Genomic DNA, 25,984 nt, shown 5'->3' on the forward strand with positions numbered 1-25,984 from the left:
CTTCAACTCCCAGAATTCCTCAGCCAGCAAAGCTGGCTGAGGAATTCTGGGAGTTGAAGTCCACAAGTCTTAAAGCTGCCAAGGTTGGACACCCCTGCCTTAAACTATGACACAAGTTTCCAAGAAAAGATTAGGCACTGATCATTAAAATTCAATTAAAATTTAGTTAACCTACCACCACAAAATTGCTCCAGATTATGGCAGACTGCTCACATCCAGAATGTTTAAATAAATAGAAAAAAAAATAGAGGGTGAGGGGAAACAAAATTTTACTTCATTTTCGCTGGGCTGGGGCCCGAGCTTTATTTTAAATCAAAAGTGTGACAATTTCCCCAGGTTTGAAAATTAAAAAAAAAAAAGTGTGAGGGGGGAAGTGGAAAGAAAAAAGCCCCAAATATTAGCTCGGGTTCTCTTGACTTTGTATGAACAATAAGACACCAGACTCCAAAACTCTCTTGCTTTTAGAGTTTTTAACTTTGCACGCCGCCCAAGGAAATCACCCTTCTTTGCCAAATATTGATCTCTTTTAGAAAGGGAAAAAAAAAGTGTTTTTTTTATATCTAAGAGGTTTAAAGTCACATGCATACACGTATTTCGCTGACCGAGCGTTGTGACGTTCGAACCTGTATGAATTCATAGCCTACCCATTGCAGAGATCCAGTTTTTTTTAAAAAAAGGGGGTTTATCTCATTTAGGATCAGAGTCAATGTGCCCCATTTAGCAAACCCCCCCCCCAAAAAAAAACACAATTGCACAGACCCCTCTAACTTTATGCTCCCAATTTCACATCAGTTGTGTTTTGTTTTTGTTTTTAAAAAGAGAAATGTTTCTGGCAGTGGTCCAGCTCAAGATTTGGGAGGTTTCCGATTGGGAGCAGTATGGTTGAGTCTCTCTCCCTACAACTTTTGCCAGTGTGTCACACACACTTCCCCTTCTGTTTTATTATTTTTTTTGGGGGGGGGTTTAAAAAAAATTGCTCCCAAGTTTTCTTACCGGAGACCGAAAAGATGCTGTCAGTTGTAGCAGGAACAGCAGCAGCAGCCGAAGCGCAGGAGGCATGGTGTGGCAGAGCCTTCGATCTCTCACCGAGGTTCCTGCAGTTCCCCACTCCCCCCCAAAAAAAAATGCAGGACGAAGGGGACACGGACTGGACACGGCTGAGTCCCCGCCTGCCGAGTTATAAAGCCCCCACCCTCCCCAGAGCCCACCAGCACTCCCCCGCCTTTCCCAGGGCTGGTCACTGCACTCTTCTCCAAGGTGTTCACAGCACATGGGCCGGCAACAGCTGGAGGACAAGCCACGCCCCCCCCCCTCAGGGAGGGGAGAGTCCCACCCACCCTCACCCACCCCCTTTTGCAGATCCGAGGCTGAAGTTGGGCCGGAGGGAAGCTGCCACACGAGAGGAGGCAGGGTTGCATTGGTGGCCAGAGGGTAGCTTTCATCGCTGGAGGCTTTTGTTTTTTTTAAAGAAGAAACAAGTCACTTATCTAAAACGGTAGAGGAGGGGGGGGGGCTGGACTAGAAGACCTCCGAGGCCCCATCCAGCTCTATTCTGATTGAATGATTACATCAGAAAAATCTTGGCCTCCGGGAATTTTGCAAAGCTCCAACTCCAGAGGGCTTGAAGGAGTACCGGTAGTCCTTAGGGGACTTAACCACCACAACGGAGCCCCCCATTTTTGTTGTGGCTTAAGGGAAACGCCATTCATTTTTGTGGCGGAGCGAGCGTAACTGCATTGAGTGAGTTTTGTTCCATTTTAGGACGGTCTTGCCACGGTTGGTGAGTGAATCAACTGGCAGTTGTCAAGTTACTAACCGAAGGTCACAAAAAAAGGGAATCGCGCGGCCATGGGGACGCTGCAACGGCCGTAAGTGTGAAAAACAGTCATAAGTAGCTTTTTCGGGGCCACCGTAATTCTGGGAGTTGGGAGTTACTAAAAGGTTGTGAAACGCTGTGGAGGGAACACCTTGTTTTGCAGGTCCACTTCTCTCCAAGGAGCCACAAGCATGTTCAGATCTTCCTTCCTTGCCCAATCTCTCTTCTCAACACCCCCAAGCAGCCGCCTCTACTGCTCCCCACCAACACCATCTCTTACTCGTTGACTTTCGGTTGCACGCCAGGGAAGAGCAAACAGGCAGGGGACACACACACACACACACACGCAGCAGCCCAGGTTGGGGCAGGGATATTTGTGAGAACAAAATGTGCTGCCGCCAGCCCCTTTAGTGACCGAGCACGGGTTAAGCTTTAACCACTGAATCCACAGCTCCTCCTGAAGTGATCCTCTAGAACGCCAGCTGCTGACCCAAACTGTGGGCGTTCTGGATTCGAGCCTCGGAACGGGGCCACGTTTAATTGAGCAAGGGGCAAAAACTGAGCGTACGGTAGCTTGGGAAACGGACACCGCTCTCTGCTGGATGGAAATCGCACCGGGATCGGATGGTTGCAGGAACTGGGTGCGTGTCTAATTGAAAGGAGGAATAGGGGTGATGCGACAGTCTTCCAATATCTAAGGGGTTGCCACAAAGAGGAGGAATAGAATATGGAGAATAGAATAGAATGGAGTGGAATAGAATAGAATGTGGAGAATAGAATAGAGAATAGAATAGAGAATAGAATAGAATAGAATAGAATAGAATAGAATAGAATAGAATAGAATGAATAAGGAATAGAATAGAATGAATAAGGAATAGAATAGAATAGAGAATAGCATATAGAATAGAATGAATAAGGAATAGAAGAGAAGGGAAGGGAAGAGAAGAGAAGAGAAGAGAAGAGAGAATAGAATATAGAATAGAATGTAGAATAGAATAGAGTAGAATAGAATAGAATAGAATAGAATAGAACAGAACAGAATAGAATAAGGAATAGAATAGAATAGAATAGAGAATAGCATATAGAATAGAATGAATAAGGAATAGAAGAGAAGGGAAGGGAAGGGAAGGGAAGGGAAGAGAAGGGAAGGGAAGGGAAGGGAAGGGAAGAGAAGAGAAGAGAAGAGAAGAGAAGAGAAGAGAAGAGAGAATAGAATATAGAATAGAATGTAGAATAGAATAGAGTAGAATAGAATAGAATAGAATAGAATAGAACAGAACAGAATAGAATAAGGAATAGAATAGAATAGAATAGAGAATAGCATATAGAATAGAATGAATAAGGAATAGAAGAGAAGGGAAGGAAGGGAAGGAAGGGAAGAGAAGAGAAGAGAAAGAGAAGAGAAGAGAAGAGAAGAGAAGAGAGAATAGAATATAGAATAGAATGTAGAATAGAATAGAGTAGAATAGAATGTAGAATAGAATAGAGTAGAATAGAATAGAATGAATAAGGAATAGAAAATAGAATGGAGAATAAAACAGAATAGAGAATAGGAATAGAATAGAATAACAGAACTGGAAAGGACCTTGGAGAATGTAGAATAGAATAGAGTAGAATAGAATAGAATGAATAAGGAATAGAAAATAGAATGGAGAATAAAACAGAATAGAGAATAGGAATAGAATAGAATAACAGAACTGGAAAGGACCTTGGAGGTCTTCTAGTCCAACCCCCTGCCTAGGCAGGAAACCCTCCACCAGACAAATCTTTTTAAAAACTTCCAGTGTTCCCCTGATTGACAGGAGAAGAAGGGAGGGAGCGAAGCTCATCCCGTAGAAAAGCCACCTGGAATGAACAGAAATTTCCCAACAGCGAGAAGAATTAATCAGTGGAACGACTTCCCTCCAGAAAGGTGTGAGTGGCTCCATCGCTGGAGGCTTTTAAGAAGAGACTAGACAACGATTGGCCTGAATTGATTTAGGATTTCCTAAAAAAGTGGGTTGTACTAGAACACTGTAACTTCAAACGGTCACTGAAAGAATCGTTGTAACTTGTGGGCTGCTGTAAAGAAATCACTAACAGACCCACCTCGAAAACACCCATTTCAGTATATGGAACTCCAGCCTTGGTAAGGCCCTGGTTGTAAAAAGATATTCATAGCGCTGGGGAAAAAAGGGGGGATTGGATACTTCCAATAATTCCTTGGTGGCCACTGTTATCCACAAAGAAGCACTGAGGATGCAGAGTTCCCCAAGTGGGGATAGTTGCATCTTGGGGCTTCTTAAAAAAAAATAACCAGGCCTGCATCCAAATTCATAGACATGGCTCCCATTCTCTCGAAGGACAGGGGATGAGGAAACACCCGATCGCAAGGTCAGAAAAGGACGTATTTTCAAAAGGTGACATGTAAAATTCAAACCAGTATGTTTAATGGACTTTCCCAGAATCCAATCGATAAGCCTCTCGTGGCTGGGCGAAAAGGCCTTCCAGCCAGCCCCACGGAGCGTGGAGCGAAAGGTACTCGGGTTATACGTGGAGACGCAGGGCCAACTTTCAAGGCTCTGCGGGAGCTGACCAGAGGTGGCAACTAAAGAGTTGAGCAAAAGGGGAGAGTTGCGTGTGAAAGTAGCGTATACCTTCACAGCCTGGAGTTGGTGACGCAGTTTGCGGTTTCTCTCCCGGTTCCTCTGGGCCGGTTCGCGTTAAGGCTGGTTGGGGAAACTCACTTTGGGTGGGGAGGAACCCAAAGGAGGAGAAGTTAGGACAACTTTAACAACGGCCCATTCCTGTCCCGTTACTAGTTTTAGGGATGACGACAGCCACTGCCAAGGTGAGAACTTCAGCACTTCAAGATCTTCTGCTCAAAGAGATTTCTTCTCCGTAGTCCTCATGCCAGCTGCCACTTCAGGCTTGTCTTTTGCTATCGCTCAGTGCCAGGCTGGCATGAACTCTTGGGCGTGGGTGGGTGGAAACTGCATGGGAGGAGGCAGGATTCAAGGAAAATGAAAAGTTGACCGTATCTCCCCCAGGACACGGTTTCAAGGCCGACTGGGTGGGGAACGGAATACAGCTGCATATCAAAGCGTCCGTTCTGAAAATATCTTCTTTGAATTTGACTGGACACTGGTGTGTGTGTGTGTGTGTGTGTTTGTGTGTGCGAGCAAGGGGATGTACCTAAAGGGAGGAAAGTTAGACTTGGGAATTATGGCACCCAATTTTCAGTTGTGGCTTTAGCACTGCTGCAGTTTAGACTTGACATCTAGTGAACTATACCTTTGTAAACGAACGGAGTTAAGGATTGTTCTTTCTTAGAAGGTCAAGTTGAGGCAGCTCTGACATTAAGCCAGCCTTAGTCTTAGTCTAGTCCCTGGAAACTCAACCTTTATCTGGATTTCGGCCAAGTGGGGAAACTTCATCCAACCCAGAAGACCAGGAAGGTCCATGGCCATAGTCAATCCCCTTCCAACTGCTCCATCCCCACCCTTTCAAGAGGCTTGTTACGGGGCTCAGTCAAGTTGACAGTCTCTTGGAGCGGAGCGGAACCCGAGGCAGGCAGGGTGCTGTTTTTGGGCTTGTAAACAAAATTGACGCTGCCCCCTCTTTGGAGGAGGTCTGCACGGACCTTCTGCGGGCAGCTGTCCTCCGTCAAGAGTTGAGTGGAGCTGTTCGATACCGAGAAAAGGCCATAGGCGGCACCGTCAGAGACGCCATACTTCTCTGCGCAGGCTGCACAGACCAACGCCGTGGTCATGTTGGGCGGAACGGAGATGGTCTTCTGGTTGTTGAAGGGTTCGTGGAAGGAGACGTAGAGGGTGTGCTGAAAAGAAGGAAGAGACCCAATGACCACGGAGACCGTAGCGTTCCCAGCGATGGACTCAAACCTACCAGGAAGCCATCGTGCAATGACCAGAGTTTGTGGGAAAGGGTCAAATGCCACGAATGGTGGAAAGAAAGAGAAGGAGAACAGGAGATGGAAGGACCCTCTTCCACTGGGGGCCATAGGGAACATCTGTCTGCAGTGGCGCCACAGTACTCAACTGCTTTCAAACTGGTCAAGTTGGGACACAAAGCTATTGTCCCAGTTCAGGATAGACCTCAAACTACAACGTTCGTTTAGTGACTGATCTGGGTTACAATGGCACTGAAAAAAAGTAACTTAGGACCAGTTTTCACACTTAACAACCGTTGCAGCATCTCCGTGGTGACATGATTGAAATTCAGATGCTTTGCAACTGACTCATCTTTAGGACGGTCGTGGTGTCCCAGGGTCAATGATCCCCTTTTGCGATCTTCTGACGAGCAAAGTCAACGGGGAAGCCAGATTCACTTTAATGACCGTGTGTCACTAACTGGAGAACTGCAGTGGTTCACTTCACAGCTGTTGCAAACGAAGTCGTAAAACGGGGCAAAATTCACTTAATGAATGTCTCCTTCAGCAACAGGGTTTTCCAATCCTGGGAGTTGACGTCCACATCTCTTAAAAACTGCCCCAAGCTTGAGTAACACCGATCTAAACCATGATTAGAATGACACCAACTAAAGGACCTACTCCACGGGAGACAAGGGTCAAAAGAGGAAAGCAGGCGGCTGCTTGACCAGGGTTTGGCCAGGATCTTTTGCTCTGCCCCTTTCCGCCGTCCACGCTCACCTGCAAGTTGCGGCGATGGTGGTGATGGATGGTACGGCGGCGATGCCACTGATGGATGGAGCGCTGGGCCTCCACGCTGATCTGCCTGGTGATGGTAAAAGCCGCTCGGAAGTTTTCAATGTGGTAGAGGGCCCCGAACCAGGTGGTGAGGTAGTAGCCCCCTAGAACCCAGGAGGAGGGGAAGGGAGGACAGGAACGCGGGAACACAAAGAAAGGTTTCGGGGGGGAAAAAGTCAGAGTGACAGTTAAGGTTTCCGAAGGACCTTTTGCAAGACCAAGTCAACCCCCAGAATCCAGTTGGGTCTCGTGAGTTTCTTGTCCTCCTCTCTCGTCTGTCAAGGGAACTACAGGGCGACCACAGTGCACTTCACTGGGCCACAGGGCACCGTAAGTAACCCCAAGGCTTCTAGTACGGAAAGTACAATCTTAATTTCATTGCTCAATTTTTAACCCGTTTTTATTATTTCAAATAATTGAAGGGGCAATGATTGAAGAGGCAATTACCATATATACTCGAGTATAAGTCGACCCGAATATAAGCCGAGGCACCTAATTTTACACAAAAAACTGGGAAAACTTATTGACTCGAGTATAAGCCGAGGGTGGGAAATGCAGCAGCTACTGGTAAATTTCAAAAATAAAAATAATTAATTTGGGAAACGATCTCACTATCATGAAAGGTTTAATTGATTCACTAACCCAAAAGAAGAAGATGATGATGACAGCGGGAGGCAGGAGTCACTCTCTTCCCCTCCCTCGGAGGCCCCCTGAGTCAGGAGTCACTACCGCCGGCGCGGCCCCAGTCCCGCCGCCTCGGGAAGGAAAGGCAAAGCGCTTTTTGCCTTTCCCTTCCCGGCTGGCTGTTGGGAGTCGCTGCCGCCGGAGGCGCGACTCCACACCATTTTTTTTTTCAGAGGGAATCTGACTCGAGTATAAGCCGAGGGGGATTTTTTCAGCACAAAAATTGGGCTGAAAAACTAGGCTTATACTCGAGTATATACAGTACCCTCCTATTTTTCCCACAACAACAACCCTGTGCGGTAGGTTTGGCTGAGAGGCTGAGAGACTGGCCCAAAGTCATCCTCCCAGTTTTCATGCCTAAGACAGGACTAGAACTCACCATCTCCTGGTGATTGGCCCAAAGTCACCCAGCTGGCTTTCATGCCTAAGATGGGACTAGAACTCCCTGTCTTCTGATGATCAGCCCAGCCAATTTTCAGTTTAAGGCAGGACTAGAACTCACCGTCTCCTGGTGATTGGCCCAAAGTCACCCAGCTGGCTGTCATGTCCAGGGCAGGGCTAGAACTCACCGTCTCCTGGCAATTGACCAGGACTTTCATTCCACATTGAGTGTTAGCAAGAACTTAAAACTGATCTCCTCATGGCTGGTGGAAGAAAACTCTTTCTTGGAAAGAAATCCGGCTTGAACCCCGCAAACCCCGCTACCTTCTCCCTGAAGCTGGCTGGGATCCATCAGTTCCATCATGTACTCCACGTCCAACTGTACGGACACCACATCGCAGCGCACCAGCATGTAGATAAGAACCGGCAGGAAGTCATCGGCACCAAACGGCTCTTTGAAAAATAGGGCGGGGGGGGAAGGGACATATTATGGGGAGGGACAGCAGACGTCTGAAGCAGCTCGGGGACGAAAGGAGGGGGCCGAGGCTACTTGGCAATATATATCTGTATATTTATTTAATTCGCTCAACGACTGTGGCATGCCATGTTGTGAAATCTGGCAAAAAGCTCACTCAGCAACAGAAACCCTAGGCCCGATTGGGGTTGTAAGTCGAGGACTACCAATACTGTAACCTTCCCCTACCCCCCCCCCGTAGAAATGCCTTCCATGGTCCCAGAGATCGAAACAATGGAACTGAAAAGTAACCCAGCCAGAGGCCTCCTACCTGCCTTCTCGCAGTGGAGGTTCATGGCCTCGTACAGCATCTTGCAGACCTTCAGCATCTGGGTCTCCTTCTTCTTGGGCGAGTAGGCCTGGTGCAGGAGGCTCAGCTTGGCCTGGATACGCTCCAGGCAAGGCCCGTCGGGCACCCCGGCTGCCACTCCGAGCTCTTCCAAGCTTTGCTGGCTCAAAGTCAGCTGATTTCCACGCAAACGGTGCAGAGACCCGTCCTCGGTGTGGAAGTCCAGCAACTGAGCGTAAACCGTATCCCTCAGCGGCTTCAGGATGCATTTGCAAAGGGCGTCTTCCACCACGGAACCTGGCCCACAAGAAGAAGAACCGAGTTGGAAGGGACCTTGGAGTCGAAACCCTGTAACATTTCAGACCAATGCTTCCCCAATCTCTTCTTGAACACCTCCAGGGTTGGGACACCCACAAATTCTGGGGGCAACCATTTTTCAAAATCATGACCGTTGGCTGAAAATCAGTTTCTACCCGTGGGCTGTCAGGCTCCTGAACGGAAAATAACTTCATGTCAACATAGTAGGATAGACTTGCAGGGCCGGTGCGTTGTGCAACAAGGTCACATAGTGTAATAAGATTGGGACTGGGCTAAGGACTCCTGTCCTCACTGTGAGTTGTGTTGGGTGTGTGTGTGTGTGTGTGCACGAAGGGAGGCTCAGCCAATCTCATTGTACGCATGTTGTACTCTGACAATAACGGTAATAATAATCAGCAAGTCCTTCCACTGATTAATTGTCCTGTCAGGAAATTCCTCCTTATTTCTAAGTTGCTTCTCTCCTTGATTGGTTTCCATCCGTTGCTTCTTGTCCTGCCTTCAGAGGCTTTGAAGAATAGCTTGACTCCCTCTTCTTTGGGGCAGCCCCTGAGATATTGGAAGACTGCAGTCAAGCCACCCACCCCCCTAGTCCTTTCGCTCATTAAACTAGACATACCCAATCCCTGCAACCATTCTTTGTGTGTTTTAACTGCCAGTACCCCAAGGTCAAGATAATGACCTTAGAGCCAGGATCCTTTGGTCTTAGGGACTAGCATCTTAAGCAATAGCTATAAGCCAGCTCTCCTCAATTTAGCTCGTGTTGTCCCAGATGGAGCAACCTTTTGGCCTACAAAGGTAGCAGTTAACATCTCCGGAAGGTTGAGAGCAACGAAGTGGATAGGGCCCCATCGCATGGGTGGATAGGACTGAAGTTTCCTATATTTTGAGCAAGTTGTCTTGCTTTTCCAATGTTGGTATGCTGATTTGATGTTCTTCATTGCCATTCTAATACACAGGTTGCTCAGCCCTACCTTGGTGTAGTGTAGTCCAATATTTCTCAGTCTTGTCAACTTTTAAGACGGGCGGACTGCAATTCCCAGAATTCCCCAGCCAGCCATGCTGGCTGGGGAATTCTGGGAGTTGCAGTCCGCCCCTCTTTAAATCGCCAAAGTTGAGAAATCCAGTGGAGAGCGTTAATTCAATTTGCAAATCACAGATATTTTAGCTTGGGGCCACGTGGGAATCCAACCACTGACGTGTCTTCAAGACATTACTTATCAAACCAATCCTGGCTTATGCAGAGGTGGGCCACCATCCATCAACCTGCCTCTTTTGAGCTGCAAAGGACTGAGCCTACACCCTCCTTCGCGCCAATCCTGGGTTCAAGGGCTGCCGAGTTAAGAAAGCTTCCCACCCTTTGACCAGCTGCTTTGGAGACTTACCAGAAGATAAACCTGTTTGGGTAAACATCACCTGAAAACCTTGTGGGAAACTAAAGACAGGAAAACCACCCAGGATTATCTGTCCTTAGAAAAAGATCTTAAAGCTGGAATTTAATTTTCAGCCAAAGCCTCTTCCAAATTTTGCACAAAAGCCTCGGAGGCGCAGGTGAGCTCAAAAGCTTCCCTTTTTTAAAAAATTGCCTCTTTAAGGTAGCTCTCTTGGGATCTTGGTGCCCTCTGAGCTTGGTGAACTCCTTGCAGACATTTCGTGACCCAACTAGGTAACGTTATCAGTGCTAGAAGGGCTTGCTGTCTATTTCTCTTCAACTGGCTTGCTTTGTCAGTGTTGGTGAGTTCTTGGTGGTTCCTTGATTGAGCCTGTTGTTTACTCTTTGACTGGTTGTCTTCGGGCACTGAAGATGTTCCCTAGTTGGGTCATGAAATGTCTGCAAGAATTTCAACCCTGAACTACAAAACTTCTCTTCAGTGCTAGAAGGGAATGGTCAGCTGTGGGTCCTTGGGACTCTCTGTTTCCTTGCCAATGTTTCATGACCCAGCTAGGTAACACCATCAGTGCTTATAAGAGAGTGAGGGTTGGCCTTTTTTTTTTTTTTAAACAAACCCCACTCCCTTCTATCACATAGATGTTACCTAGTTGGGTCATGAAACACCTCCAAGCCCAGAGAGAGCAGCAGGGGCCCCTCATTTCAACCCTGAGCTACAAATATTCTCTCCTTTATTGGTTTCTGGTTTTTTTTTCCCCCTCCACCCCGTCATATCCACCGCCCCAAACCTCTCCTTCAACTGTCAAAAGCCACACACGACGCTGCCTGCATCACAAACCTGACCACAGATCAGGTTGATTTCCTAAGCTGTCAGCAGACGCTGTCGTAAACCTGCCCGGAGCCCAGAGTGGAAACCGCAGAAATATTTTCAGTTCTTCGGAGGTAGGGCAACAGATATTTGTGATCTCTTTTCTGGGAAACAAGACTTGAGGGGTGGGCTCCCTGGGAGTCGTTGCAGACAGAGCAGCTGCTAGAGAAACTTTGCCCGACCCCGAGAAGAAGAGTTATTTTTAGCTCAGGGTTGAACCCCTGTAGAACAGGGTTGGTTCAGTCGAGCACGGAGGTTGTTGCTTCGTTTAGAAATGAAACATCTGCAAGGAAATCGCCAAGCTCAGAGGGCACCACGGATACAACCGTCCTTCTCCTCCCTCCTCTCTCCCCATTCCCTCCTAGCACTGAGGATGCTGCCTAGCTGGGTCATGAAATGTCTGCAATGAGTTCACCAAGCTCAGAGGGCCCCAAGGACCCCGCAGTCCTCTTCCTCCTCCTCCTCTGTCCCCGTTCCCTCCTAGCACGGATGATGTTCCCTAGTTGGGTCATGAAATGTCTGCAAGAAAAGAACCAAGCTCAGAGGGCACCAAGGACCCCACAGTCCTCCTTCTCTTCCTCCTCCTTCTCTCTGCAAGCCCCCAACTCTTCTAGAACTGACAATGTTACCTGGCTGGGTCAATGAAACGTCTGCAAGAAAACCAGCTCAGAGAGCCACCGTCCTCCCCCTCCTCCTCCTCCACTCTGCTAACCCCACTCCCTTCTAGCGACCAAACAGAATATTTGCAGCTCAGAGTCCTTGGAGCTCACGGGGCAGAAATAGCCCAATCCTGCCAGCTCCTACTGTGCAGCCATCCCCACTACCCAAAACGGATCGTTTTTGGACTCCCCTTCCCCAAATCCCTCAGAAGACCCCCCTTCCCTACCGAGATCCGGTTCTTGGCGTCAACATATTCGCAGTAGGTGGCGGCGCGCAGCTCTGAACTTTCGACCAGGTAGCCCTTCAGGTTGGTGATCATGTGCCGTATCTCCTGCAGCAGCTCGGTGCTGGTGGGGTGCCGGGAACGGGCTCCATGCTGGATGTGCTCCACAAAGTTCTGCACCAGGCCTCCCACGTCCGAGCTGGGCTCCTGGACCAGCTCTTGCACCCGCTTGGCCACCCGGCGTTCGAGCGAGAGGAAGCCGGTCAGGGCGCTGCTCACGGCCGAGAGGCGGTGGAGCACTTTGTGGGTGAAGGTGATGGAGGAGGGGCGCCGTCTCTTCTGTGGGGAGGGGGTGGCAGGAGGGAGACCCTCGCCCTCGTCCTCCACGCTGCTGATGGAGAGCGAGTCCAATTCCGGGATGAGAGGCAGCAACAGGGAGTCGTTCAACAACAAGGATTCGGACCGGGCCTTTTTCAAGCAGGGGAAAGCGTCGGCCGAGATCCCTTCCACCCAGGAAACACGGTGGGGAGAGCGGGTCTCCTTTCGGGATGCCGTGGGGACCAGGGTGGCCGGGCCTCGGTTTCCGGACTCTTGCAGGACGGCCTGCGCGGAAGGAAATCCCCTTGCGCAGAGGCTGAGCACGACGGAGGGTCTGCGGGGAAGAAAACGGCAAGAAAGGGGGATGGACGGACATATTAGCCAATCTGTGTTATTCTGTCTACCATCTAGGATGCCAACTGGTCATATTATACAGAAGTTTCTACTAATAGAAGAGAATCTTTGTAGCTTGGGGTTGAACTGTGGGGTCCTTGGTGTTTCATGAGCTGGGTTTTTTTTTTCTTGTAGACGTTTCATGATCCAGCTAGGTAACATCATCAGTCCTAGTAGGGAGCAGGTTTGCAGAGTACAGGGAGGAGGAGGAGGAGGAGGAGGAGGAGGAGGAGGAGGAGGAGGAGGAGGAGGAGGAGGAGGAGGAGGAGGAGGAGAAGAAGAAGAAGAAGAAGAAGAAGAAGAAGAAGAAGAAGAAGAAGAAGAAGAAGAAGAAGAAGAAGAAGAAGAAGAAGAAGAAGAAGAAGAAGAAGAAGAAGAAGAAGAAGAAGAAGAAGAAGAGGAGAGGAGGGAGGAGGAGGGAGAAGAAGAAGAAGAAGAAGAAGAAGAAGAAGAAGAGGAGGAGGAGGAGGAGGAGGAGGAGGAGGAGGAGGAGGAGGAGGAGGAGGAGGAGGAGGAGGAGGAGAAGAAGAAGAAGAAGAAGAAGAAGAAGAAGAAGAAGAAGAAGAAGAAGAAGAAGAAGAAAGAAGAGAAGAAGAAGAAGAAGAAGAAGAAGAAGAAGAAAAGGAGGAGGAGGAGGAGGAGGAGGAGAAGAAGAAGAAGAAGAAGAAGAAGGAGGAGGAGGAGGAGGAGGAGGAGGAGGAGGAGGAGGCAACAACAACGATGGGATCCTTGGTGCTCTCTGAGCTTGGGGTTGTTGTTTTTTTTGCAGACATTGTCAGCTCTGAGATTCAGCTGCCAAGGATGTTATAAGGAAAAAAAAGGAGGGGAGGAATTTCGTATATCACATTAAAAAATTCCAGCTGCAGTTAATTGGTTCTCGTGATTAATGAAGTGCAAGAAGTGGGAGGAGAGAAGGTGGATTTTGTGAAACGGCCGCTGAAAATGGCTTTCAGTTTGGGAAATTCCATAGACAGTAGCAGAGCTGTTCTAATCAATCAATTGGAGATTATACTTGTCTCGGAGTGATTGATTACCATGGACAATTTCTGGATGCCTAACAGACATTTCATAACCCAACTAGGTAGCATCGTCAGTACGAGAAGGGTTTGTGGAGTGGAGGGGGAGGAGGAGACTACGGCGTTCTTAGTGCTCCCTGGACTTGGTGGTTTACTTGAAAAAGTTTCATTACCAAACTAGATTATACCATCAAAGCTCTTGCTAGCACTGGTGATGGTACCTAGTTTGGTAACGAAACGTGTCAACTCATAAAACATTTGGTATGCACGTTTTATAGCTGTCAACAGAAAGAAGGGGGGGGAGTTTCAAGGAGGAGGTGGCAGTGTGGAATCGAAAGTACATTCCATTCATATTTTCTTCAAAGACTGATTCGATGACTGAAGCTTCTGCCGGGGCAAAAACTAATTGGAGAGCATGATTGATGACTCTTGGCTATTTTTTTCTTTTTGTTGGATGATACACCCAGAGAGGTGAGAGGGGGGAAAGCAGGATCAAGGGTGACAGTGAATTATGTGTCTCAGAGTTGGCTACGCCCAGGCTAATGCCAGACGTAGAATGTTAACTTCAAATAAAATCTTTTTTAGTTTTGGGAGTGTGGCTCGAGGCTCACGATTTAATTGGAGTAACTGGCGGAATCCTGACAAAACTGTCTGCAAGCAAACCACCAAGCTCAGAGAGCACCAAGGACCCCACTGCTCAACTCTTGAGCTACAAAGGTTCTCTTCCATTGGTAAGCCATGCTCCCAGGGAGCAGGAGAACCCGGGGGGGGGGGAGGCGTTTATACCGATAACCCCCCCCAAGAGCTGCCCGAATCTTACCTTTCCCCGTCTTCTCTTTCTCTTCCCGAGACTTGAGACGTTCCAGACTAACTGGGGCTTCTTGCCTCGCTGTGCCATTGGCGAGCGGCAGGGACCCCCGCTTGCGTCTCGAGTGGTAGAGGCCCGGGGCCAGGTCGAGCCATTCGATGTCGCTGTGCACGGAAAGAAAGAGGGGGTTCACGATGCACAGGGCGGCGTCCTCGGACGTCACGCGGATGGAGCACGAGAGGTGCTTGGATTTCAGCAGGTCCCCGTTGGGTTCCATGCAGCTGCCTTCAGCGTCGTCTGAGGCCTGGCCGTTGGTAGGTTTAAGAGGCATCGCCCAGAACGCTGAGGAGGAGGAGGAGAAAAACAGAAACAAAAACTGTTCTATGACATCACATGTTTCATTACCCAACTAGGCAACATCTTCATGCACTGATGATGCTACCTAGTCAGGTAGTGAAATGTCTGCAAGCAAACAACCAAGTTCAGAGAGCACCAGAACCCCCACATACACAACAGTCCTCCTCCTCCTGTTCTCCAAAATGACAACCCCTCCTAGCACTGATGATGTTACTTAGTTGGGTAGTAAAACGTCTGCAAGAAAACCACCAAGCTCAGACAGCACCAAGGACCCCATAGTCATCCTCCTCCTCCATCTCTCTGCATTGGGTAATGAAACATCTGCAAGCTCAGAGAGCTCCAAGCACCCCAGAGTCATCCTCTTCCTCCTTCCCCTCCTCCTCCTCCTCTCCACAAAGCCACACTCCCTTCTAGCACTGATGATGTTACTTAGTTGGGTAGTGAAACGTCTGCAAGAAAACTTCCAAGCTCAAGCTCAAAGAGCTCCAAGGACCCCACAGTTCTCCTCCTCCTCCTCCTCTCTACAAACCACACTCCCTTCTAGCACTGATGATGTTACTTAGTTGGGTAGAGAAACGTCTGCAAGAAAACTTCCAAGCTCAAGCTCAAACAGCTCCAAGGTCCCCACAGTTCTCCGCCTCCTCCCCCTTCTCTCCTTCTCCTTGGGTCATGAAACATATGCAAGAAAACCACCAAGCTCAGAGAGCACCAAGGACCTCTCCAGTTCAACCCTGAGCTACAAAGATTCCCTTCTACCAGAATCCCTACGGTAAGTCTGGAGTGGAAAGCAAGATCTCTTTCCAAACAAAACGGAACCTTCCACTTTCTCGATAATCGCGTGCATTTGTTCAAATGAACAACCCGCGTTGCAAAATTCCAGAGAGTACAGATATTAAGCAACCCCCCCACCCGATTTGGCAAACTCTCCCCAAATTCCAAAACAGAATGTGGGGTTTTCTCACTCACTTGGGCCCAAGGTGGCAACTGCATCTAAATCAGCTCTGCCAGGAAGGTGAAAGGCATGAGGGATCCTGAGCAAACAGGGCAGGATATCCCTGGAAGAAAAAGAAGAAGAAGAAGAAGCACAATGACAAAAACGATCCCACGACTGGCTGATAATGTCAGGGTTCCAGAAAAACCCAACTTCCATTAAAAACTCCGAGACAGGCATTTTCTCAAAGTTTCCTTTTATATACTGGCACATCTGGGAAAACCCGAATCTGAAAGTTCCGGGTTTCCCTCCAATAAGTAAAAAAAATACAAATCCACCCCCTGCACCCATCATTCCGTCACGTGCCCCAATCAACATCCGTTCCAACTTGAGACATTCCCCTCTACTACTTCTCAGCCAGGTGCAGAGATAACATGACCTTGACTTTAAAAAAAGAATGTTATTAGGTTTAACCACACGCGCTCCATGAAATCCACCCCTCCCATGGCTCAAGAAGGTGGCAGCATGGAAGCTTCTGGTGCTCCTATGGCTTCCAAAGCTGACACCTTGTGGGCCTTCTGCGCTACCTTTTTTCCATTCGTTTACGACTAATTTAGTTATTTAGTACATTTCTGTGCTGGCCATCTCCACTGCAAGGCAACTCCGGGTGGCTTACAAATTATAGAAACAAGTTAAAAATAATTAAGGGAGTGAAAGATTACAACGTACCGTTAAAAAGTAAGATTTTGCACCATGGTGGGTGCTTCAAAGTGGGTGTTCCAAGCGTATTCAGGGCATGTGGCCTGAGATTTCTTTCTCACACCTCTTTCCCCAAAGCCTTCTCTTTTGACTTTGAGTTGGGAAGGTCTTCCGAGGAATTGAAATGTTTGGGAAAGGGCAGATGCCAGGAGCTTGCCCTTTGATCTCAGGAACATCTGGCACTTACTGGGTTAATTAAAGTCACATACAGCACCTATAGGTTCCTCCCAGCCCGCTTCAACCCCACAACCTCTCCCTCCCAGGTGCTCACCTGCTCACAAAGTGAAAGCCAACCAGTTCCAAAAGGTTTCTGAAATACAGCTGGGAGCCTTTGAGATGAAGGGCTGCAGATGAGAGGGAGGGAGGGAGGGAGGGAGGGAGGGAGGGAGGGAGAGAGAGAGAGAGAGAGAGGGAGGGAGAGAGAGAGCATTTGTTTAATGTCTGTTCAAAGTTACAACAGCATAGGAAAAAAATGACTTATCCCTAAGGTCATGCAATTAAAATTCAAATGCTTGGCAACTGGCATGTACTTACGACTGCTTTTCACACTTACGTTGCAGCATCCCCGTGGTCTTGCGATCAAAATTCAGGTGCTTGGCAGCTGACTCATATTTATGACGAACGCAGCATCCCAGGTGGTTATGTGGTCCCCTTTTGCGGCCTTCCGACAGGCAGCATCAACGGGGAAGCAAGATTCACTTAACAACCATATTTCTAACTTAACAACTGCAGGGATTCACTTAAGAATGACGGCAAGAAAGGTCGTACAGTGGAGCCAAATTCACTCCACAGCTTGTCTCACTTAGCCACGGAAATTTGGGGGCAGAACTGTGGCCGTAACTTGAGGACTACCTGTAGATTGATTGCCGTGTGGGGTTGCGGGGGGAGGAAGTGTCCATCCTTGGCCAGGGCTTGCTAGTTAAGCCCGTGCTTTATAATCAGAGCAATCTTTTCCCATTATTTTTTTTCTTCACAATTTCCAACTGAAGGCAAAGTGGAAAGAAAAAAAGAAGAGAGTCGGGAAACAAATGATTCAAAAACGCAATGCCCCCAAAACCTGACTCAACAGTTCCCTCGGTGGATTGGGACATATCCGTGGTTCACCAGAGAACAACTGGAGCACAGAAGGAAGTCTGAAATTCAACTACTGACACTTCTGGACTGAAAAAAAAAAAAAGATCTCAGGTCTGAAAAAAAGATCTCAGGGCCAGGATCCTCTCAGGAAGAAGAAGTAATCCACCAGCAGGGGATTTTTATATATAAAATTTTTTATATATCCAGATAGTGAGACCGATGAAGTCAATGGAAGAGCCTTCCGAAGTTGTGGGTGTTCCATCACGGTAAGTTTTCAAGAAAAATGTTGGCACAACCATTTCTCCGGGAAGAAATAAGGGACTCCTGCCTCGGGCAGGGGGGTTGGACTAGAAGACCTCCCAAGTTCCCTTCCATCCCTAGGATTTTGATTCTGCTTTTACAATCTTCCTTGTCACGGCTGTTGAATGGATCACTGCAAATGGTTAAGTCGGTGACACGTTGGTTAGGGAGGTGAATCTGGTTTCCCCCGTTTGCTTGGCTTGTCAGAAGGCCCCAAAAGGTGACCCCCCAGGACACTCAACCGTCATAAATATGAATCGGCTGCCAAGGGCCTGAATTTTGACCACATGATCGTGAGGATGCCGCACAGTCGTAAGTGTGAAAAAAGATCGTAAACTCGCTTTTTTTCAGGGCCATTGTAGCTTTGAGTGGTCACTAAACGAACTACTTGTATTTAGAGAACGGGAATCCAGTCTCTTTATATACCAGGGATCTCCAAACTTGGCCAACTTTAAGATGGGTGGACTTCAACTCCCAGAATTCTTCAGCCAGCAGAGCTTACTCTCTTGTGATCCCTTCCTCTGCAATCTCTCTCCACTTTAGGAGATTAAGAGAGAGAAAAAAGCAGGCACAGCTGGCTGGAGAATTCTGGGAGTTGAAGTCCACAAGTCTTAAAGTGGCCAAGGTTGGAGACTTCTAGTGTAGGGTCTCCTGCTTGAGCAAGGGGTTAGACTAGAAGACCTCCAAGGTCCCTTCTAACCCCATGGCTCTATGTTCTTATGTTCTATGTCCAACCCCTTGCTCAAGCAAGAGACCTTATACCAGGGATCTCCACACTTGGCCAACTTTAAGACTGGTGGCCTTCAACTCCCAGAATTCTCCAGCACCAGCAGAGCTTACTCTCTTGCGATCCCTTCCTCTGCAATCTCTCTCCAGTTGAGGAGATTGAGAGAGAGAAAAAAGCAGGCACAGCTGGCTGGGGAATTCTGGGAGTTGAAGTCCACGAGTCTTAAAGTGGCCAAGTTTTAGGACCACAATTTATCCACATCAGGGTTTTGTACCTCTGTCCTGCCCCCCCTCTTTCGCCTCTTTTAAAGGACTACAAAGCCCTTAACGTTGCAACCTTTCCTCACAAGGAAGCCATGCTCAGTTGCCCCTTGACCATTCTCAGTTGACCCTTCTCCCAATCTTTCCCAGCTCTGCTGTTGTGCGTCCTTCTCGAGGTACGGCAAGCAGAATTGTAAATGCACCCGCCTTACATGGTTGTTGTTGTCGTGGGGAAGAGGAGGAGGAGGAGGAAGGAGACGGGAGGAATATGCTGGCTGCCTTGAAATATTTGTAAAAACATACCGAAGACGGGATGCAAATAAAGAAATGTGGGTATAGTTTACAGCACCTTTTTCGTGTGGGTGTTGATAAAAATAGGATCGCCAAGATCCGGTGACAGAGCGGGCACAAGAAGAAGAAGAAGAAGAAGAATTTAAAGAAACAACCTGGAGGCAAGTTTACCCTGGTATAATTAGCACCATTTTGAAAAGCCAGAAAACCAGCCTGATATTTCCAACTGGTGCCCAAAGAGACAGGGCTGCCCACCTTGGCATCACTCCAACCCCTGGGTTTTGCAAGATTTAGGTAACTCTGCAAGAAAAAAAAAGTTCTGGAAGTTCTTTCCAGTTCTTATGCAGAGCAGAGGGATCCAATCTTGGCAACTTTGAAGACTTGTGGACGTCGACTCCCCAAATTCCCCAGCCAGCCTTTGGGAATTCTGGGAGTTGAAATCCGCAAGTCTTCAAAGTTGCCAAGAATGGACACCCCTGATGGAGAGCCCTGGCTTTCTTCCTTTGGGTGGGAAAGGTGTTTTCTCTCCCTCGCCCCCTTGTTCATTTCCCTTAAGTTTCCTTGGGAAGGAATCTTCCCCGTTTCGCAGAGAGAAAGAAGAGAGAGAGAGAGACAGAAGCCACCTGTTGACGTCGCCCCGTTTCCCCTAGAAGCAAGGTAGGATTAAAAACCACATTATTTTAACCCAAGGAAGAATTCCTCACCTGTTCAGAGATGGGGGACGTCAGATTCAGGGGAAGCAAGATGAGAACAGAGCGAGAGGCAGAGAACGGTGGGGAAAAAGACAGAAGTAACAGCCACCCTCTCGGTCAAGAATGTAAGGAGGTTGCCAGTTAACAAGTCGAGCGTGCAGCCTGTGACAACTGGCACTTCTGTGCTTCTCCAAACTGCTTCCTCTTTTAAACAGAAGGAAATGATGTTTTGAAATTCCCCAGAAGAGACACGATGAGTGTTGAGGTCCAGTAACTGGTTGGTGCAAGGAAGTGAAGAACGGTAGCTCAAAGCCTGGACGTTTCCTATTTCCCACACTTCTGATTCTCATGATGAGATCGAGCAAGGGAGGTGAGATTTTGGGGGGCTCCAGAGAAGGGAAAGGAAGGGGTACCCCTCTCCTCTGCATGTATAGCTCTAGAATCCTGGAAGCTTAGACATTCATTCATGCATACGTGAGAAAGAAACGCAAACTTCTTTCCATCGTAAATGTGAAGACCGTGAGGTCCTCGGTGCTTTCTGAGGTGGGTAGTTTTGTGGCAGACCTTTCATTGCCAAACTAGGGAACGTCATCAGTGTGGTGATGTTACTTAGTTTGGTAATGAAACGTCTGCAAGAAAACTACCCACCTCAGAAAGCACCGAGGACCCCACAGTTTAACCCTGAGCTGCAAATATTCTCTTTCAACCCAAAAGTGCTTTTTTTCAGGAGGCAATTGGACTTGTTTTTTTCTTTGAAGTCGTTTCGCTTCTCATCCAAGAAGCTTCTTTGGCTCTGAGTGGATTGTAGGGAATGGAAGGATTTCTATTCCTTGCAGGTAGCTGGTCATTTGCATCCTTTTAGAGAGCTGTTGAGGCCACTTGGAGGTTTATCTATGACCTCAGGATCACCTGAGTCGTGCAAATGATTCCTGTAGTCTGCAATTGTTTTGGAAATCCATTCATACTTCCACACCATTTGAAGCCTTCTTGGATGAGAAGCGAAATGTCTTCAAAGAAAAAAACAAGAAAGCTTAGTTGCCTTTTGAAAAAGCATTTTGGGGACAACCCTGACCTGAATGACTGAGAATCTCCATATTTTAATTCTCTCCTAACGTTAAGACTGTCCGAAGATGTTTTTAGCACTGGTTTGAATATTACCGCTTAATGTTGCATTGTTCCGTGAGATTACCAGGTGTCCCTGTTCATCTCCCAGGGATAGAAACCAACTCACCTGGATGGTCTTCAAGAGGAAAAAGGTCAACCATCTTATTGTCACTTTCAGGTAAACGGAGGAAAAGTGTTTTGCCGGCGGCGTTCCCATTTCTAGCAACGATGAATGACTGAAACAGGTAAAAAATGGAGACAGCAGGGTTGCTGGAAAATCACATCCCAAAGCCAAACCCTCACCATCCTCTAAATACCCATTTCTCTCACACCACGTCCCTCTGGGAGGCTTACAATATAATAAAAAAAGGTAATAAGTGATTAAAATTAAGAGGATTAAACAGGAAACTAAAAAAAACAAAAACAAAAGGATGGGTGACATGGAGATATTATCTTCTCTATACCCCGTCTGCTGGCCTAGGGTGCCCCTATCAGGGTGCCAGGCCAGCCAGCGGAACCAGATTAAAGGCTCTTCTGCAATTGGCCCAATCTCAACGAAACTGAACAGATCAGTTTTGCAGGAAAGAAACCCTGAGCAAATTTCTTTAAAAATAATTAGTTAGTCACCCCTGGTTGGTGTGACGAGAGCAGCCTCTTGATTTGCTCTGGTTGGACATCCAGAAGCTCCCAAATGCCCCGTGTGGCCGAGAGCCTGTCCAGAAGTGGGATACGACTGCTGGGTTTTCGCCCCACCGTTTCCTGCGACCTACGAAAGAGAAGACACAAACAAAAGAGACCAACTGATTTTGCGTTGCCAAAAACCCTCCAGTCTCGTATGCAAACTTTAATATAATACACAGAGCAGGAAGGACAGTATATAAATCCAGTAAATAAATAATAAACACATTTTGACCATGGGTGGGATTCGCCCAAGGTCCCAAGTCCTAGCATTGGGTTGGTTTTATTAAATGAGCCCAGCTCCTGCCATTGCTAAAGCAGAATTTACGGCTCAGCCGGTTGTGTGAACCAACCAACTGTAATTTATTCAACGACATAGAAGAACGGAATCAAAGAGCTGGAAGGGACCCTGGAGGTCTACTAGTCCAACCCCCTGGTCAGGCAGGAAAACCCTATAGCGTTTTAGACAAATGGTTGTAAACAAACCACCGTTATTTTATCATTTTTTAAATTTTTATCATTATTCTCTTTTTTATGTTGTTTTTATTTCCTGTAAGTCGCCATGAATGAATAGGCGGCAATATAAATTTCCCAAACAAATCAATCGATCAATCAATCTAATGCAGCAAAGGAAGTCAACCGAATAGGTGATCTGGCTTTTTCCTGGGATAAATCAAGGGCTTAAAAAGAAGCTGTCACCAGAATTGCTTAGCTGTCAATGGGTCAGAACTGCCTAGCTGTCAATGGGTCAGAACTGCCTAGCCGTCAACCCCACTTCCTATGGGGAATCCAGCCAAAATTTACTCCTGAATCAGAGGAGCCGTCTCGCCAATCAGCTAGGCACTACACAAGATCAAACATGGTTTAGAAGCGGCACAAGAATTTCCTTGGATGTCCTGCCAGGTTTCTCAACTTTGGCATTGTATGGACTTCAATCCCCAGCATTTCCTCTTATCTCCTTGCAGGAATTCTGGGCGTTGAAATCCACACGTCTTAAAAAGTGGTTGAGGCTGAGAAACACTGGACTACAAGCTCTCCACATAACCAGCTGGGCAAACCGACATTCCTCTTCCTTGGCATGCAGGCCCTCTCCTTACCGAGACCCCGCTCCCAAGTGCTCCTTGCTGGCGTCAACCATGGTCTCCGTCATCGTTCATTCCCACAAGACTCTGGTTAATCCCCAAGCCCTCTTCTTCTCCTGATCAAACTTCCCAGACTGGTTTTCTTCGGAGGGACGGTCTCTGAATGTTCTCCTGGAGAAACAGAAGACATCAAACAGATTGAACTCCAGGTTTTCCCAGGTGGAGAAACAATAGCAGCAGCAAAAGACACGTCCGTGGCCCAGGTAAACTAAACAGTGTCCCGAGGAAGGAGTGGCTTATTGGGACAAGTAAACAAATAATTTGCTATCATGGGATGCAGTAAAACTTGCTACCCTTGGGAAAGGAGACAGCTCTCCCCAAATCCATCTGGTATGACTGAAGAATTCTAACGATCAATAGAGGAGAATATTTGTAGCTCAGGGTTGAAATGAAAGGTCTTTGGTGCTCTCTGAGCTTGTAGATGTTTCATTACCCAATGCAGGAAGGAGGAGGAAGAGGAGGAGGAGGAGGAGGAGGAGGAGGAGGAGGAGGAGGAGGAGGAGGAGGAGGAGAACTGTGGGGTCCTTGGTGCTCTCTGAGCTTGTAGAGGTTCCATTACCCAATGCAGAGAGGAGGAGGAGGAGGAGGAAGAGGAGGAGGAGGAGGAGGAGGAGGAAGAGGAGGAAGAGGAAGAGAGGTCTTTGGTGCTCTTTGAGCTTGTAGATATTTAATTACCCAATGCAGGAAGGAGGAGGAGGAAGAGGAGGAGGAGAAGGAGAACTGTGGGGTCCTTGGTGCTCTCTGAGCTTGTAGAGGTTCCATTACCCAATGCAGAGAGGAGGAGGAGGAGGAGGAAGAGGAGGAGGAGGAGGAGGAGGAAGAGGAAGAGGAAGAGAGGTCTTTGGTGCTCTTTGAGCTTGTAGATATTTAATTACCCAATGCAGGGAGGAGGAGGAGGAGGAAGATGAGGAGGAGGAGGAAGAGGAGGAGGAGGAGGAGGGGTCTTTGGTGCTCTTTGAGCTTGTAGATATTTAATTACCCAATGCAGGGAGGAGGAGGAGGAGGAAGAGGAGGAGGAGGAGGAGAACTGTGGGGTCCTTGGTGCTCTCTGAGCTTGTAGAGGTTCCATTACCCAATGCAGAGAGGAGGAGGAGGAGGAGGAGGAGGAGGAGGAGGAGGAGGAGGAGGAGGAGGAGGAGGAGGAGGAGGAGGAGGAGGAGGAGGAGGAGGAGAGGACTGTGGGGTCTTTGGTGCTCTTTGAGCTTGTAGATATTTAATTACCCAATGCAGGGAGGAGGAGGAGGGGGAGGAGAACTGTGGGGTCTTTGGTGCTCTCTAAGCTTAGCTATTTTCTTCCAGATGTTTCATGATCCAAACAAGGCAACATCAGTGGATCTGTTACCAGTTTGGGTAATGAAATGAAAACAAGCAAGTCCAGAGAGCACCGAGGTCCTTTAATTCGATTTGAAACCGCCAACCTATTTGTCAATAAATATTAACCATACACATTACAATGGATAATAAGATGCCGCCTGGCCTCCTTCCACAGGGAATTAACCCCGTAAGCTCAACACTCTTGAAAGCCCCCACCGTTCAGAGAAGTAATCGTATGTACACACCTGCAGCTCAATTAAAAATGTGCAGCGTCCAGGGAAGGTGCTTCAGAAGAAAGTTTCCCCTCCCAAACGGCCTCTTCCTTTTCAATCCCTGCCCTGGCAGAGCTCGCACCTGGGCTGCAAAGGGAGACCTGAGCCCACGTGCCTCTATCAGCGGGCAAAATGGCGGACAGAGTCGATGCTTAGCTCTGAAAGGAAGGCAAACATCCTGCTTGAAAAAAAACAACAACCCAGCGCTTGGCAAAACACCGAGTGCATCCAGACCGTCGTGCCAAAGGCCGTTTCTGACCTTCCTCCCACCCGAACACAAAGTTCCAGGTGTGCGTCTGAATATCTGCATCAATATATATATTTATATATATTTAGACCCCATGATCGCTTCCAACAAACAAGCTGATGCCACCCAAACACTCAGCAGCAGGGAATAAATCCAAGAAAGGAGAATATTTTTGTAGCTCGGGGTTGACGGGAGGGCTCCTTGGTCCTCTCTGAGCTTGGTTGGGTTTTTTCTGCCAACGTTTCATTGACCAAACTAGGTAACATCATCAGCAGTGATAACGTTAGTTTGGATAATGAAACAACTGCAAGAAAACAAGCAGGCAAACTTAGAGAACACCCCCCCCACAATAAACCCAGCATTCATTCCCCAGAAATACGTCTTTTACCTCAAGAGATTTTGCTTAGCTTCCCTTATCGGGACGGGTAAATCTTTTCTCCTCAAAGCTTGCCTTAACGTTCCTGTTCAGAAATGAAACCTGCTCCAAAGCTCCCCGCGTTCGCCAGGTCCCATCAAGGGTTAGGAGATCTTACCTTGCGACGGGCATGCGGGAAGGTGAAACCGCCAGCTACGAAATCTCAAAGAGTCCAGCTGCCACTCCTGGGTCGGGAAAAGGTGAGCGAAGAAAGGCAGGACCGGCAAGTTTCGGGAGACAAAGGGAGGGATGTGGTTTGACACCTCCGCCGACAGCCTTCACGTGGTTCTGGGGCCTCTGCCGTTCACTTCAAAGAAAAGGCAGCTGAAAAGAAAAGTTGGGCGGAGAAGCATTCGTTAGAAAAACATTTTGAAGAGTAGATAGATATGCTGGATCAGGGGAAAAAATAAACCTCATTTAATCCAGGTTTCACTTGTCCCATGGTGGCCAACTAGCTGTTCCTGAGAAGCTCACAAATGAACACACCACTTACGCTTCTCAGCAGTGGCCTCCGGTACTCGAAGTGACACGATACCGTCATGCTTAGTCCATGTCAGGAGCCTCCCCCTTCGTGAATGTAAGGTGTTTTTTTCCCCCCCAAGGCCTTCCAGGAGAATCATTCATAACCTTCGGTCATGGATCGACAGGTTTGTGATGCACCAAGAGAGAGAGAATTCTGGAAGAAAACCTTGTTGCTGTGTGAAGCCAGAAGGCGGGAGGGGAGATTAGTTTGGACCGATCAAACTAGACACACAAGGTAAAACGGAGACGGACGATGGAGCTGTGAAGGAGGCTCGGGCAGGTAGCTGAACTTAAGAGCAGCCTTAAGCCGGTCTCGGCAACTTTGTGTGGGCCTGTTGACTGGGGAATTCTGGGAACTGAAGTCCACATATCTGAAAGAAACGCTGACTTAGTGAAAGATAATAGCGCAAGGCTATCAGCACAAAAGCTCAAGAAATTGGTTTAAGGGAAAAGTGCTTTAAACAGCAATTTCTTGTTTTCTTTTTTTTCTCATATGTTTAATCTGACTATTCCTAGAGA

General features: G+C 47.9%; 2 protein-coding genes across 2 annotated transcripts in view; both read right to left on the bottom strand.

Annotated features, from left to right (window-relative positions):
- Positions 1–1,277, bottom strand: part of LOC113425820 (SPARC-related modular calcium-binding protein 1-like) — a 32,465-nt gene extending 31,188 nt beyond the window's left edge. The window contains exon 1 of the mRNA XM_087971233.1: positions 994–1,277. Within this exon, the coding sequence (XP_087827359.1) occupies positions 994–1,272 (279 nt within the window). The 5' untranslated portion in view covers positions 1,273–1,277. The remainder of the gene's footprint in view (positions 1–993) is intronic.
- Positions 1,278–4,216: 2,939 nt separating this feature from the next.
- RINL (Ras and Rab interactor like) lies at positions 4,217–24,373 on the bottom strand. Its single transcript, XM_087970387.1, is given in 14 exon segments — positions 4,217–5,633; positions 6,465–6,625; positions 7,911–8,039; positions 8,372–8,686; positions 10,090–10,168; positions 11,849–12,390; positions 12,393–12,497; positions 14,393–14,722; positions 15,704–15,792; positions 16,699–16,771; positions 21,003–21,111; positions 21,503–21,641; positions 22,651–22,806; positions 24,255–24,373. Coding segments are annotated over 13 exon segments (2,490 nt in total). The 5' UTR covers positions 22,704–22,806; positions 24,255–24,373; the 3' UTR covers positions 4,217–5,267.
- Positions 24,374–25,984: the final 1,611 nt, after the last annotated feature.

The sequence above is a fragment of the Notechis scutatus genome, chromosome 8 (assembly GCF_049901735.1).
Source record: "Notechis scutatus isolate UNSWTSFEM ecotype Mainland chromosome 8, rNotScu1.2, whole genome shotgun sequence".
Classification (NCBI taxonomy): Eukaryota; Metazoa; Chordata; class Lepidosauria; order Squamata; family Elapidae; genus Notechis; species Notechis scutatus.